This window comes from Osmia lignaria, chromosome 6 (genome assembly GCF_051020975.1).
Source record: "Osmia lignaria lignaria isolate PbOS001 chromosome 6, iyOsmLign1, whole genome shotgun sequence".
Classification (NCBI taxonomy): Eukaryota; Metazoa; Arthropoda; class Insecta; order Hymenoptera; family Megachilidae; genus Osmia; species Osmia lignaria.
Window position 1 is genome coordinate 3396311 of NC_135037.1, and position 15482 is coordinate 3411792.

Here is a 15482-nt window from a genome sequence, read left to right on the forward strand (position 1 = left end):
AACCGAACAACGAAACATTGTTGTTCCGAGCAGGAAGCCCGCTGCTTCGCGATGATAAGAAAGAATTCGCCCTTTATCTCCCGCAGGCGCCTACCTTGCTACACGAAAATCCTTCCTACGATTCAATCGTCGACGCCTGGAAATAATTCCACGTTTCTTCCAGAAAGAAACAAACCTTCTGTTTGGTGAGAATCTTTATTCTGCGAGAAGAAAGCTCGCTTCGACGCGAGACCTCCTGACTAAAATACTCGAATCTAGACCAGAGGTCGGCAAACTATGGCCCCGTGGCCAAATCCAGCACGCCTTCTGATTTTCTACCACTCCAGGAATTGCGAACAATTTTTACACGTTTTACACGTTGAAAAAGGAAAAAATAGTAGGCGAATAAAATAAAGAGAAGACGGACAATGATTGCCGGATGAAATCGTCATCGACGCCGATTTCTCTAATTACGGAACGTCGGAAAAATGGATGAAAGGTATCGGATTTTTTTAATTGACACACGGTAATCGAATATTTTGCGCGGCTTCGCGTGAAACGATGATACGATCGAGTCGATAGGTCGACGCCAGGTGGTATCGCTCTTCCGTCCTCTCTTTATCCCTTATTTTTCCTTTTCGTTCATCGCGAAATCAGCAGCCGCTCGAATTGTAACGAATCGACGATAGAAAGAGACAGAAGAGGCACCCATCGCCATTTTTATGCCCGTTTCCCGGGTCACCCGTCTCACCACCGCGAAAACAGAGTATCGGCTCGAAGCAATTTTGGACGTGCTGCCTGTGCACGCCGTTAATGAATTCACTCGTGCGATTTATTAAACTACACATCCCGCCCAATCAGTCAAAAGCTTTCTATACGAATCATGTTACGCGATTTTCGTTCCGATAAATGATACATTTTCGCTACTTCGAAAAAAGAGCAACGCTTCGGGCGTAATTAACGTCGATCGTAGCCGACGAGCCAACATTTATGTTAATTAATTATTTTCCATTTCCTGGTCCTTTTTTTAAAGCAACTGGAAATTGTTTCCATGTTTTTGTTTCGAGCATCAAGCTCGAACTGTATACCATATTTGAATTGCTGAAAAAATGCTCTCCATTTACTTCGTTAAATCGCATAAAAGTTTATTATGATAACGACGAATACCGCGTTTTTTAATAGGTTCGCTGTGACAGCCATTTTTTTAAGGACTTCGTTAATGTTCGGTTAAATATATTCCAAAAAAGATCAAAGTGGACAAATGAATCTCGCACATCTTTCCATTGCGTTACCTTCAAAGTAGATTAACTGTATATTTAAAACGGCGTGGGTTGACAAAAATAATTCAATTCTCTGTTTAACTCTTGGTGGAATGTTAATGAACGTTTAAAATAATCTTTCCTTCCCTGTTTTCCGATTATTTAATTAATTTCCTGAGAACGCCGTGAACATAAATTGGCGCGGAACAAAGGCATCTTCGAATCGATTCTACGAACAGGTCGTCTCAAAGAAGCAATCGATATTCCCCTACAATTCGATTAATCGTTCAAATTGACGCGTCTCGATGCACGTTGCTCATGGCTGGTTTCGCGTGGCGTCGGTCTTACGTCAGGTAATGGCGCACAAATTAACCGTGGCTAATTAGTTCTGCGACACGCGCCGTGTAATTGTAGCCCTGTCCGCGCATCAGTTTACCACTCCTGCTGATTTCACACGAACAAAGAGAAAGAGAGTGCAGCAGACGGAGAACAAACGAGAAAGAAAGACAGGGAGTGAAACAAAGTGCGCTTGCTCGTTTCCCAGTCGTTACGGTCGCTCGATTAAAATGTTGTATGCGTCGCATATTCAGACCGGAACTGCGGCGTGCTACGAACAAGAAGTTGTAACTTGTGTTCGTTTCCAAATTCGTTTCATCGTTAAATCACGGTTGGTAGCGTTAGTTACTCTACAATTTGCTCCAAAGTGCTGGAGCAGTACTCTATTACTTACTTCCCCATGGTAACCGAGACTTTATCGAGAAATCTCACCTGAACAGAAATCTCTTAGCGATATTGGCTGATCAGTGAATGGTAAAATACGCGGCACGAAAAAGGCTACATGGAAACACAAAGAAACTAAGGTCTAGAAGCAGCAACGGCAGTATGCTTTTCGAATCTCTACGTACGGGCATTCATCGCCTTTGACAGGAGGCAAGAGGAAGAAACGAACATAACCACGGTGTTTCCATTTTTCGTTACTTCGCAGAAAGGCAACAAACATTCGCCGATACGTATCGGTTTCCTCGTACCCTTTTGAATCTACGAAAGCAGACGCTGACTTTAAAGAGACTTTCGCTTCGCCGTCTAATACACGTGGCAAACTTTGATCACCACCGAGCTTATCACTGCACCCTTTATTCTTTAGAATTCTTGTTTCGGGTAGACAGTCCTTTTTATTTACAATAGGTCTGACAAGGGGAACCACCCAAGTGTTACACTCACTTATTAATGAAACTTTGCCAGCTTGTAGAGCTCGTCGAGCTGAACACGCCTATACCCCCTTTTGGGGGCAGACGGCTAATTGTTTAAAAAATATTAACAATTACAGTTAGTTACTCCTTACATTCTGAAGTATGACAAACTCACACATACAACTCGCAATCTAGAGATCCACGGTTCAAATCCTTGGTTCCCAACATTTTCTTTTCTTTTTAATGATAATTTGTCTCTTTTTGAATAACTATTATATAAAAATTATCATAAAAAAAAAAAAAAAATTGTTGGGAACCAAAGATTTGAACCGAGGACCTTCAGATTGCGAGTCATGGATCCGCTCCGTGGTTAAACACATGATTCGCAATCTAAAGGTCCTCGGTTCAAATCCTTGGTTCCCACTTTTTTTTTTTTTTTTTTTTTTTAATGATAATTTGTCTCTTTTTAAATAACTAAAATTCTATATAATTCTAAACTAAAATTCTATATTCTATTTTCAATAACTTAAATTCTATAAAAATTGCAGTGTATGTAATTATTAATAAATGCAATGATTATAGCACAGCTGTAATAGTTATTCAAAAAGAGACAAATTATAATTTAAAAAAAAACTTGGGAACCATGGATTTGGACCGTGGACCTTTAGATTGCGAGTCAAGTGTTTTACCAAAGAGTTAACCGTTTATATGTGTGAGTCTGTCATACTTCTCAATGTAAGTAGTAACTAACTTTAATTAAATGTACCTTATTTCGCCAAATCAATTTCGTTTACCTAAATGCGCGCACGTGGCGCAATCTCCTCTCTGTCAGGCCGCAGACAGATATAGGATCGAAGGGACGTCCGATTGTTTCCCGATTTTCACGGCAGGTCTCTATCAACGGCGCGTTGTATTTCATTTGAACCGTAAGGCCCTATCAAGGCCAAGAGCCCGGTAATAAATAATCTTCGATCTCTTTCCCACCACTCTCCGTTGCACTCTTTCGGTCGCGATAAAGCGCATCGATCCCGCCGTTTGGTCCTACAGGATAAATGTGCATCGACCGACTGCAGCATCGTTCGAGCTGCATCGAACTGCACGAAACATCGTTCGACCACGCGCGCGCACACATAAGCAACATTTGCCGTTATGTAGGAATAAATAAACCGATATTCCGGGAACGGAATTGCAAGAATTTCAGCCGGCGGTCAAATGACGCGCTGCAACGTGCATCGGCCAGGCCAAACTCGCTACCTCGTCTCTTTGTTTTCACCCTTCGTATTTCGTTCTTCACCCTGCACGTGTGCACCACCTGCACCCACCCCGTGAATGACTCTGTCATGGTGGACCGGATTTCGCGATTGTACGCGAATATCGGCTTTAGGGGTGAAGAATTCATCGACATCTAGCGATGGGATGGGGGGCAGATGTTTCGGATGTTAAGCACCGGGGAAATTCGATTCTAATTCTGGATACAGTCGTTCGCGAAGAAACGAAGATTTATAGTTTTTTCTACGGGATAGTATGTTCAGATTGTGATGATTATTTAGGACCACCCCCTAGCGGAAAGATATTCACAGCTAAATAATCGCGTAGTTCATATCGAGTATCATAAAAAAAAAGTTGATTGATCTGTCTTAATGGGAGTACACCGATTGAACACAGAGGCGAGGCGGTTGACAAATAACCGGAATTTGTCATCGCGAGAAAAAGTATTATAGACGGGAATCCAATCGATTCGTGACGGTCATTCTCTAAAATGCTTCCTAGATTACCGATCATTATTTACCCGGGGCCACGGGGTGTAAAAATGTACATCGAGGGGAAAAAAATGGTCGGATTTTAGCCTGTAAATTCTTCGCTGAAGAGAAACGATGGAAACGTTGTATAACCGGAACGAACCTATATATATCCGAGCTCCTTTCCATAAACCGATATTAAAATATTACAACATCTACACGGCACGGTTTTTGAATCTCTCCGCTTCAGCGCTCAGCCTTGCACCAGCGGTGCCCGTATAAACTTCGTCCTGAGAGGCGGCATTGTCAGTCGCAGCTGACAAGGCCAGCCGAAGCAACGAGCGGATTTGCATGCGATTCGGGGGAAAAAAAAGGAAAAAAATCAATTTCACGTAGCCAGTGTCGCGTTGCGCTTTTATTTTTCTATTTCGTTTGCTTTTTATTTTGCAGATAACGTCGACCGGTTTGATTCGAAGCTAGAGGTCGCGGCAAGGATCGCGCCCGGCTGGTTAATTTGAGTGGAAACGCTCGTTTCCATCGACACACACACACGTGCACGCGTATATACATATGTATGTACACGTACATACGTGTATCGACTGAACGATGCATTTTTTTAATACTCTTGGACGAACGAGTGTTATGGGTAAATAGATGAATACTGATATTCCGCGGCCGCACATGACGCGAGGAAGTAATCGTTTTCGGTTCCAAACGAACGACCGTAATTTTTGATATCGCAAAAACCTGTAATGGATTATCGCGTATTATCGATTCGCGATATTTGGGAGAAACAACGGGGTACGCCGTCAATTCCGTGAATGCAACGAGCGACGAATGAATTTGTCGAACTGAACCAAACGGCGCGGCACGGCGGACCATCGATGAAACGACAAATGTTTCATAATGCCTGGGAAACGGAAAAAGAGAGAGATTTTCCGGGTTGGCGGCTTCGAACGAGCGTTCCTCGATTGCTACAGAAATCGGACCGTAAAACGAATGTACCGTGAAATAACAGGCTGGCCGAGGAGAAGGTTTTTAAAACAGCTTAATTCCATTATTTAGCGAAAGCATAAACACACGACCCCGTGCGCTCGCGCCATTCACCATTGTTATTTCGAATACCACGCGGCAATGTATTTGAATTGGCATACCTAACGTGTGAACGAGAAACGTTCCAGCAACCCCGTCAATTATTTACGCGCGTATCTGGAAGGGCGCGTTTCTAGGAAAAAAAATTCACGACGTAAGTTGAAATAGTAACAAGTTGGTTTACATTTTACGGGATCGAGGGATGTTTCGACGAGCCACGTTGCTACGTTATTATTCAACGACACCGAGACACAGTTTTCAGGCTCGATCGGCGAGCTTTCTTATTCCAGTACTCGTAGAATGTTCGCGAGGTAAGGTACAGCAACCTCGACCGTGTATATCCAGGAAACGCGACGGTTTACGAGATTAGGCCGACTAGAAGACGCAACGAAACTTTCCTCTTTCAAAACAATCCTGCTTTACTTTTTCCTGTCTTTCTACTCGGTTACCATCCTGCCACCCTTGCTCGTTCGTTGGAAAAAAAAATGAAAGAAAAAAATGAAACAAAAGAGGAGAAAGCACCCGGTAGGCAAATAAATATGGCCGTGTGTATTCTTTGCCAAGGCATTGTGGTCGGCGAGGCGCAGTAAAATACGGCACTTTTATTATCCTATGAGTTTCAACGTGGCGCAACGCGGCCAGAATAAACTCTCGAGACGGGGTAAACTCTAGGGGTAAAACCTATACGAGGCGCGGCCCACGTTCAACCAGACGGGAGGATCTTCGGATCCCGTCCCTCCTATTTATCATACAAACTTTCCTTCATTTTTTAGCCGAAGTCACGATACCCTTCCGGGCTCGGAGGCCAACAGAAACGAGGATGAATTTGACGGAGAAACCCATCTATACACATGGGTATGCATGTCGTCTACTGTAACGGTGACGTTTGATCGCGAAGAATTTTTTGACGGTGACGTTCATAAAATGCTGTCGAGAAAGTTTTTACTACTGTCGCGATGCTGACATCGCGAGACTACGATCGTAAAAGGCGAACTAAAAGGAAAATAAGAGGAAGATAGAATGTAAGGGATGTTTCGAAATCGTGGTAGACACCCTGTATAAAGGGAGCAGGCAGAGAGAGAAAGACTCGAGGGGAAAAGTCGAACAGAGCGTCGTTAATAATTGAACTCGAGTTAATTATGGTCAGGACGAGCGTGTTGGTCGCCTTAGTCTTGGCGGTCTCATCGAACGATCCAAACCGCTAATGGGACGGATGTGGATGAAAAATTATCTCCGATTATAATGCACGCGTCCTAGTTTTTCGCAATTACCTCGGCATTCAAGGCACCGTGGGGAGACATCGCGGTGCTGGTCCTGGGACAGCCACGAAGGGATCACTCGTAGGCTGGTCGGCGTTGAAATTTATCCGCTGATTAAACGTTTGATCGCGAGGCAAACCGTTACACGCAATTCCATTAGAACAGGCAACACGGTTGATTTCTAACGCGGTCGCCGGAATAAACTGATTCATACGATTACCGTACCTGTCCTGTTATTCCATTACACGAAGCTTAACTATTTATGCGGAGGATCAAAGCCGATCGTTCGACAAGAAATGTAGGGCAAACTTGTGCGAACGAAATGCAGCAGATTTCATTCATCCATCGGCTTTACAGAACAACAATTTCATCGCTCACGTTGATTACTTGGAAAATTCAAGTTTATCAAATTTGAAAAGAATAAATATCTTGAGAAACCAGCTTACCCTGTATTTATTACAAAAAGGATGCAAATCTATGCTAATTATTCGAGGCACTATTTTTCAACGGTCGATTACATCGAAGCAGAAATAACGTAGAGCAACAGAGGACAAAGTCTTACGGTGGAGAGCTTATCGTGTAAAATGCAGGCGAATAAATCGCCGCGTTATCAGGGCTGACTGTCGATGGTCGGAGGGAAGTTATCGTCGGTGGGACGTTGCACCCTGTGCAACGTTCACGGAGGCGCGCTCGCGCGATAACGATGCAACAGATTCCCATCGATGACGCCAGAAGTACGTAATCGTGTCGGTTCGGCGAGCTCGAGCCGACCTCGCAGCTGATCGAGCCACAACTACGATGTTCCAGAGATTACGGGATACTCAATTAAGGGATTCGGTATCATAGAATTCGAGAGCTTCGGATTAAGGGCGCTTATCGCGAGAGTGTAACTTTGGATTATACTAGCGTCGCGTCCTGCGTACCGAATCCTATCTACTCGCCGCGACTCGTGTCGCATTCTAAACGCTGGACCTGATCATCGAATACGGCTAATTAGCGAAATCTTGAAGGAATCGAGCTGCGAAAACAGCAGCTACGATTTCCTTTAGTTAACCTAAACGGGTATCTAATTGATAGAAATCGTCTTCTCCGTGTTCAAAGAATTTTAATAGGTCGCGTAACCCGATCGTATCGAACGGTAATCCAGTGGCGTATGATTTGCGTGTCCGTTAGCGTAATTAGTAATATCTGATTAACTAAACCGGAGCGGAATCGGATTAAGTGAAATCGTAACGCAAACCGCGGTGGCTCGTAAATCAGCTTATCCAGCTGCGACTTGTCCTTTATTCATTGTGTTTGCGCTTGTTTGCCGTTGCTCTCTGCATTTACTGTCTATTGCGTCGAAAGTAATAAATATCGCAAAACAAACTCGCATTCCCGATTTCGTTCGCGAATTTCCAAATCGTCCGAGGATCCGATCTAATTCGATTCACGTTGCCGAGAAATTGCTTTATTCCCGTACGTCAATCTTTCTTAAAGCAATCGCCTTAAACTACAGTTCAGACCGAAGATTTGGACCGGTTCGAAAGACTAAGCTACTTCGAACCATTAGAGTTTCTTTCCCTTTCTTGAGATCTTGTTTCATATAGATTATAAACACGCTAGAACGTCAATCGTTTAAACCAACGAACTTTCGTCGAACTGCACATCCGTTCGATAGTTTACCGGAGCACGGTAGAACTTCAATTATCAGAACACGTCGAGGGACAATTCGGTTCGGATAGTTAGAATGTTCGGATAATAGGAGCTCAGTGAATTGCTCCTCTCTGAACAATCTCTAGATCGAGTATTAGAAGATTATACTTGGATAAGTGAATCCTAATATGCACTTTTACGAACACGGCGTTGCTTAACGATAAGTTTGATGGCAATAAAATGTCTAAACATCGAAAGACGGATGTGGATGGTTTGTAAAATATTAGTAAAATATGAAAAACTCACCGATCATCGTAGACGAAACCCGCTTGCAGGGTGTTGCAGTAGAGGGCCGTGGCGACGAGGGCGCAGGCTACGGCTAGGATATCCATGTCACATCGTGGCGAGGACGGTGGCGGCGGCAGCGATGTCGACGGTAGCGGCGGCGGCCTCTTAACTTGTTGCACGTCCGCGGGCCTTCCTCCTCCACCACCTCCACAGCCCCTCCTTCTCCACCTCCTGGCTCCAGCAGCTCGCCGTACGGCGGTCGAGACGTCCGCTGGACGGTCCAGCGACCGCCGCTCTGACGTCTGTCCGGATGTATCTCGTCCGGGACGAATGTCGCTGGCACGTCGCGAGAAACGAGCCAGTAATCAAGCCGAAGCTTCGTCGAGCGTGACGCACGACGTCGAACGAACGATTGGACCGAATGGTCGCGGACGACACTACTTCTATTCCTCGAAGATGACGCGAGAACGCGCACCGATCCCGTGGCGTGTTTGTTTCTGGGTCGTCGCGAGGTCAGACCTCGACATCCGTGCTACAGGCGTTGGATCTTTCGCAGATCCGTCCGTGAATTTTACTTGGTACCGCGCAGCTTCCTTCTTGCAACTTCCTCCGGTAGACTGAATCCAGGAGAAGCTTCCGAATCGCGACACTTATCCGAAACGATTTCACTCCTCGATCTCCTTCCGTTCCCCTTTCGAATCACCAACGAATACGCGCGCGGTCACTTAATAGCGGACGACGAGTAAACAACGTCTGATTCATTCAAAGGCAGAGCTCGTACTGACGAGCTCGTCCTGTTCCTACGAATCCCGAGATTTATTATTGTCGTCGTTTCGAAACAAAGATCAACGCGAGTGCTGTTCGTCGATCTAAGCGATTAAGCAGACCGGTCCTCGACTGAATCGATGTTTATCCTCGAGCTAGTTATTAAGAAGCAAAGGACTCGATGAAACGATGAAAACGGTGAAAACGGTGGATACGGTGTACCCGCGACGCGGCGCATGTTCCGAATGCGGAACGCCAACTGTCGCGCGCCCCCCGAGGACGAGCGCTTTATACGAGAGGGAGACGGGCATCGATCGGATGGGCGCTTGCGCTTGCCCGCTCCTCTGCTCTTCCTCTACCCTCTTCCACCTCATCCTCCTCCGATCTGCTTCCTGGTCCTCCTTCGTTTCATCTCTTCTCCTCCCGCGACATAGCAAACTCTACGACCTGCCGCGACCAGCGCCGCGACCACGACCACGACCGCGACCAACTGGACTGGATTAACCGCAACCCCGGCGACGCTGTTGGCCGATGGCTGCCCTTTTGGATAATGACGCCACCTTTTCTATACGCGTCGTTTTGCAATCTTCTCGAGCCGTGAACTTCTTATCGTGGCAACAGCTCGCTGCTGGACGAACAGCTGAAAGAATAATGATATTTTGTATCGCGCCGCTAGATGGTCCGAGATGAATACTAATTCCACAGCGAACCGGGGGAAAGGGAATGGAAGATTATGAAACGTGGAGAAACGGGAAAGATGGATGGTTGAAAGCTGGAGAAAAAAGACGAGTGGAGACAACAGGTGTTAAAGGGATTCAGAGGTTTCTTTCCCGAGGTATACACCGCTCGGTTGTATATCCACGATATTAAATAGGGTTGCTGCGGCTTGTAATGCTGTCCGTCAGTGTTACCGTTTCAGTCCCGTGCTCGCTCAAATTACCACGATTAATCACTATAGTCGCGGATAATTAATTGCGCGCAAGGGGCTGCGTGAAGCGTACATTCATCACGAGTATTGTTTTAACCGTGCCAGTTACGGCCGTTGATAGTATACTTAGCAGAGTCGAGCGCCACCACCCTCCGCGAACCAAAAGACATTCTCGCGGAGTTTCCAATTAACCAAATGAATGGCCCCTAAACATCGCCCTTTTCTACGTATCTCTTTCCTTCTATCCAGACAGTACAAGTACTCCACAAATAATTTTCCACCGTTTTTCTTTCAGTAATTTCATTTAATCTCTTTCGAAAATTACTGCTTTTCTTCCATTTGAATGTATGTAACCGATTGACCCAGTTTCATTGAAAACTATGAGCTTTTCCAAATCAAATCTTGTCCGTTTTGCGCGTATCACAAATTCAATTATTTCATGTTTTCCCTCTTTCTGTGATATTTTCGCAACGATCGTGGATGGAAAGCATCGGACCAGAAGGGTAGTTGATTTTCAAACGTTCGTTCAGCGAAAACAAGCAAATTAAAGCGTCAGGTTGTTCAATCGATTCGCGATTAATATTAAACAGGTGTAGACGTCGCAACGAACCGTAAAAAAAGAGAAGAATGTACGATCAGGAGAGAAACTATAATCGAGCCGACCGCCACTTATTTCGGCGTCCCATAAAGCACGTGGACCTCGCGGAGTAACGAGAGGCGATCGAACGTCAGCGGAAAGGCCGGGACGAAGCACGGGTAAACAATTCCGCGCACGGAACGAACACTGGGGCCGATTATATACGAGAGGAAAGGGTCGAACCCGTGGGACGACGTATATTACGCTGCACGTAACACATCGATCCGTACGAACCCTTTGCAGCCTGACCTTTGCACACCTTCTTCTGTTTCCTCGTCTCTCTGATCCACCGAAAGGATTCAACGGCGATGCAGGCAGTGAAAAGAAAATCGAGTTCTTTCTAATTTCTTTGAAAATATCATTGAACTCAGCATTATCGATACATAATACTCAGAATAGAATTCTATGCACCGAAGGTAATAGACGACGCGTGTCGCGTAACAAGCGTCGAACGGGTCGTTTTCGGTCGCTCGAAGCGGGTTACAGTTTGGAGCGCGCGTGCGGATGGCGCATGCCCGGCGATTAGTTCGCACGATAATTCGCAACGAGGCGCGTATAACCGGGCTTGTCCGGGAGGATCGCGTGGTCACCGGTCATCGTATCTCTACCCTTCTTCCCCCGCCGACACGCTGATGTCCAAGCGACCAACATCGGTCGCCGGGAACGGCACGGAGGCGCGGGAGGGTTCGCATTAGCCCATTATCTTAATCTGCCAGCGCGTGGGACAAATAACAGGCTAGCCAGGCCGCACACATCCCGCCGACCCTTCGCCGCCACTCTGCACCTAACCCTGTCACGGTGCCGTACGCTCTGGCGTGCCCTACACCGATTTACACGCTCGCCTCGCTTATATTACGGCTACCGGAAAGTAATATTTTTTTTCCAAAGAAAGAAACGCTTCTCTTCCCCCATCGCCGCGGAACACTCGTTATCTAATTGATTACGCGATCGTTGTCGCGATTTTGTACGCGTGTTCGCGTCGATACCGAGCTTGTTGCGAGTGGCGAGGAAGTTAAGAATTATCGTGACTCTTGCTACCCCAGCACTAATTCCTCGCAATTTTATAAAATCGACGTAGCGACGAGAAAAGTTGTGCGCACCCCTCGTCAGATTCGAAATTACCCCCTCGAGCCCGATTCGTGCTGTTGTCTCCAGGGGATAACGCGCCCCAATGGATCGACGAAATTGTTGTAACCACCGGTGGTGGCCATTTGGGGCATCAACGATATGGGGAGTTTATACCGCGTGAATGGGTGTTTAATTGGAACAGTAGCTTTGTTCGGTGGTCAGACATGCAAGGTAGCTGTGTTAATCTACGACACTCCCATTCGTTCTTAACTTACTCTTTGGAACAGAAAGCATGTTTTCGACTTTTTTTTTTCCACGGACAATCGAAAGAGTGTAACCATGGAAAAACTATGACGGTAGGGGATCCGGCTATAAAAAACGAAACATACGTTCCCACTTAAGGGAACAAGGGTCGTCCACTTGGACAGATTTCGTTCGATCTCTCTTCGAGAACCCCATGCGAATACGCTATACGACGCGTTTGTTTCATAGTAGACGATAATATCGGTATAAATCGAGCGTTTCGCGTGGCAGCAGACTAGGTGGCCGATTCGTTCGTAATCGGCTACGCGGTTTCTCAATTATTTGCAGCCGCGTTGGAAATTGAACGTCATTTGATTTCGCTGGGAGGAAATTAATCCTGATGCGGCTGGGACGGATCGTACGCGTTCGAACGTAATCTGGGTTACGCTCTGTGGAGAAAGGAAATAGATGACGAAGCTGGGGAGGAAATAATGACTGGAAAAATGGAAGAAAAACCTGTTACTTCGTCCAGTTACTTTTTAAACATCGAACGAAATTTCTTCACCGAAGAATTTCGTCCGTTGAAAATTTCAGAAATAATCACGGTGATGTAAATAAAGTGATTGTAAGAAAGCAAAGTGCAGATATGTTATGTACGTTCCTCTGTTAGAAACAATTTTGTGTAACCAAAGGATTCGTTAGCTCGTGAAAAAGCTTGTTCGTACCTATCGATATCGCTCGTTACTCGGTTATTCGATGCCTCTTCGGTTCAAAATAGAAAAAAAATTCAGAACACGGTAAAATAGCAGATAGAGAAATACATACGTGGTAGGAATTTAGCCGGGTGGTGATAGAATTTGACGTGAAAATTCCAAAGAACAATGGAAACATCGAAATTTCAGAAACAGCGTTCTACGAAGTTCGACGTACGCGGTGGGTGTAAATGATATTATCAATCTGCCGTCGAACGGAATACTCGTCTTCGTAACAGGAATTATAACTGCGTTTCCATGGTTGACGGTATTATATAGGTGTTCGCGGACAGCGTTTTAATCGGCGAATTGGTCGACGAGGGGAGAAAAAAATTGCCCGGTAACTGGTATGAACGGTGGTGATTATCGATCGACAGGCGCATTTTCGACGCCGGTAGGTAGCAGCGGAATGGGATGGGCTGGTTCGTTCGCTATCGAAACTGACGCCGCGTTACCGAGATTTTTCCGATATCCGCGCCGCGGGCTGTGCGAGCGCGGAAAATTCAACGCCATTATTCGAGCACGCTGTTCCCGGAACGAGCTGCAGGACCGTGTGTACGCGTACGATAGCCCCCCCACCCGCGTTGTAACGACAAGCTGAATGTTGTTAACAACTGGTATCAAGAGTAGGTTCAACACGGCGCCGGCAAAATCTACGAGGCTTTGTCGGTGACACGATAGCACGAGCTTGCACGTGGACCGCAAGAGATCCGGTTCCTGAACCAGCGCAGAGACGACCCGGGCCGTACCGGAAGAGGGCACGTACCATCGAGCGCGTCGAAATCGACAACGGAACTTGATTTATCGTTTCCGAGTCGACGGGGCCGACAGGTGTTTCGAAAATACGTGCCTGGACACACGACTGCGGCCCTAGAGGATTTGCGCGACGTCGGTTCTCGACATTTTCTAAATCGCATCGAGCTTCCTGATGTCGAGACATCGTCTTGTAATCGCTCCTCCTTTCACCGTATTTACTTTAACCTGTCTACCAAGATACTCGACGGAGAAATGATCGATCTACAAGGAACACAGTTACGAACGATCTGGTTTTGATTTGAATGGTGAGTTTGCAACGCTATCGATAAATGCCGCAAGAAACTTATATCGTCATATTACTCCGCGAGATTACCCTGGATACCTGTCCCCGATCTACGCCAACGCAAATGGCTCGAATACAAATCGGAAATACGAGATGAAAATATCAGGTTCGAAACGAAGCGGTGGCTGGTGGTGGTTAGGCGAGATGTTGTCGGATGGGGGTGCGGGAATCGCGAGCGAACCGGAGTCGCTCGTTTGTTCCGTTTTCCTCGGTGGTGGTTGTAGCGAAGAACCGGGTTCTCGTCGAGTCACGATCGACGTTGCCCCTTCTTCGCGAACGAAGAATAGCCGAAGGCGTTTGTTCGTCGAACACCGCGGGAAGGGCCAACGACCCCGAACGAGCGGCGATGAGTGTGCGGAAAATCGCGATGAAATATCGGGTTCGCTTGGAAAGAGGGTAGGCGGGTCTTTGTGCGTCCGAATATAACGACGACGATGGAGAAAGCGTGAAAAGGAGCATCCGCGAACCGGGATTTTAACCGCTCCTCTCGTCTCGATTATATTCGTTCCGGTACCACCTCGTCGAATTTCCTCGATCGGCTAATATAGTCGCTCGATCCGACAACGATGTCGTCCGACATTTCCTCGTGTCTAATAAAAACGCTGCACGTTTAATACAAGCAGAGAATAATTCATAATTGACTTACAAGGATTATTAAGAGAACAAACGACACGATTCGTGTCACTCTTGAATGTCGTACATATTTTACTGCACAGAAATAGAGCAAGAACAATAGCGTGTGAATGAAAGAGATCTACCCCTGCAGAGTTCCATTTCTATCCTGAAGGGTTTCTATCCTAGGATGACAAGGTTTCGCACAAACGCTTGGTTGTTTTTAAAATGCCTTCGTGGAAGCTGAATGCGTCGATTGGAGAATACATCGACGCGCGATAAAACGACAGAAATCCTCTCGAGTTAAAAAAAACTTCCCGCAATTCCCATGAAATATAAATCGTTTTCATGCAGGGTGAAAATTTCACGAAATTCTTTCGCTCGAGGAAACTGACGATCATCGGTGAGAAATTCGTTTCCGCATATATTAACCTATCGGCGATAATCTACGCTTTTACGCGCAGGAAACAGCTCGCCGGAGTCGGGGCTGAAAAATCGACAGCCGGAGAAATGAATTCACGCTTCGAACGCGACAGTTTTTCTCGCCTGTTTCAAGTTGAAACGAGCGTCGACAGGTGGAACACGATACACGTCTGGAAAATTAATCCAGATATCAGAGAACGTGCATCCTGTGGCCAACGATATCGATCTCGTTACACGGCTAAGGGGATAATTAATTTCCTGGCGAAATTTAATCGATCGAACGATCGAGAATTTATTTCCTCCGCATTACGGAACGGATGTCCCATTCGCGTCGATTAGTGTATTCGCGTTAGAAAGTTCGCTCACGAGAGCAATCCACCTTGAAGAAGGAAACAGAGACGATCGGACGGATGCGGACACGGAACGTTTGAAAGGGTAGAAGTTGGAAAGGAAAATTGCGAGAAGCCACAGTTTCCAGGGAATCGCGTTTGTTCGAAAAGTTTTCCAGTTACAA

General features: G+C 46.1%; 1 protein-coding gene across 3 annotated transcripts in view; it reads right to left on the minus strand.

Moving 5' to 3' along the window:
- Positions 1 to 15482, minus strand: part of Tmtc2 (Transmembrane O-mannosyltransferase targeting cadherins 2) — a 244380-nt gene that overhangs the window by 190532 nt on the left and 38366 nt on the right. For all 3 annotated transcript variants that reach the window (XM_034318557.2, XM_076688867.1, XM_076688868.1), the window contains exon 3: positions 8460 to 9846. In XM_034318557.2, coding sequence (XP_034174448.1) covers positions 8460 to 8545 — 86 coding nt within the window. In that variant the 5' untranslated portion in view covers positions 8546 to 9846. The remainder of the gene's footprint in view (positions 1 to 8459; positions 9847 to 15482) is intronic.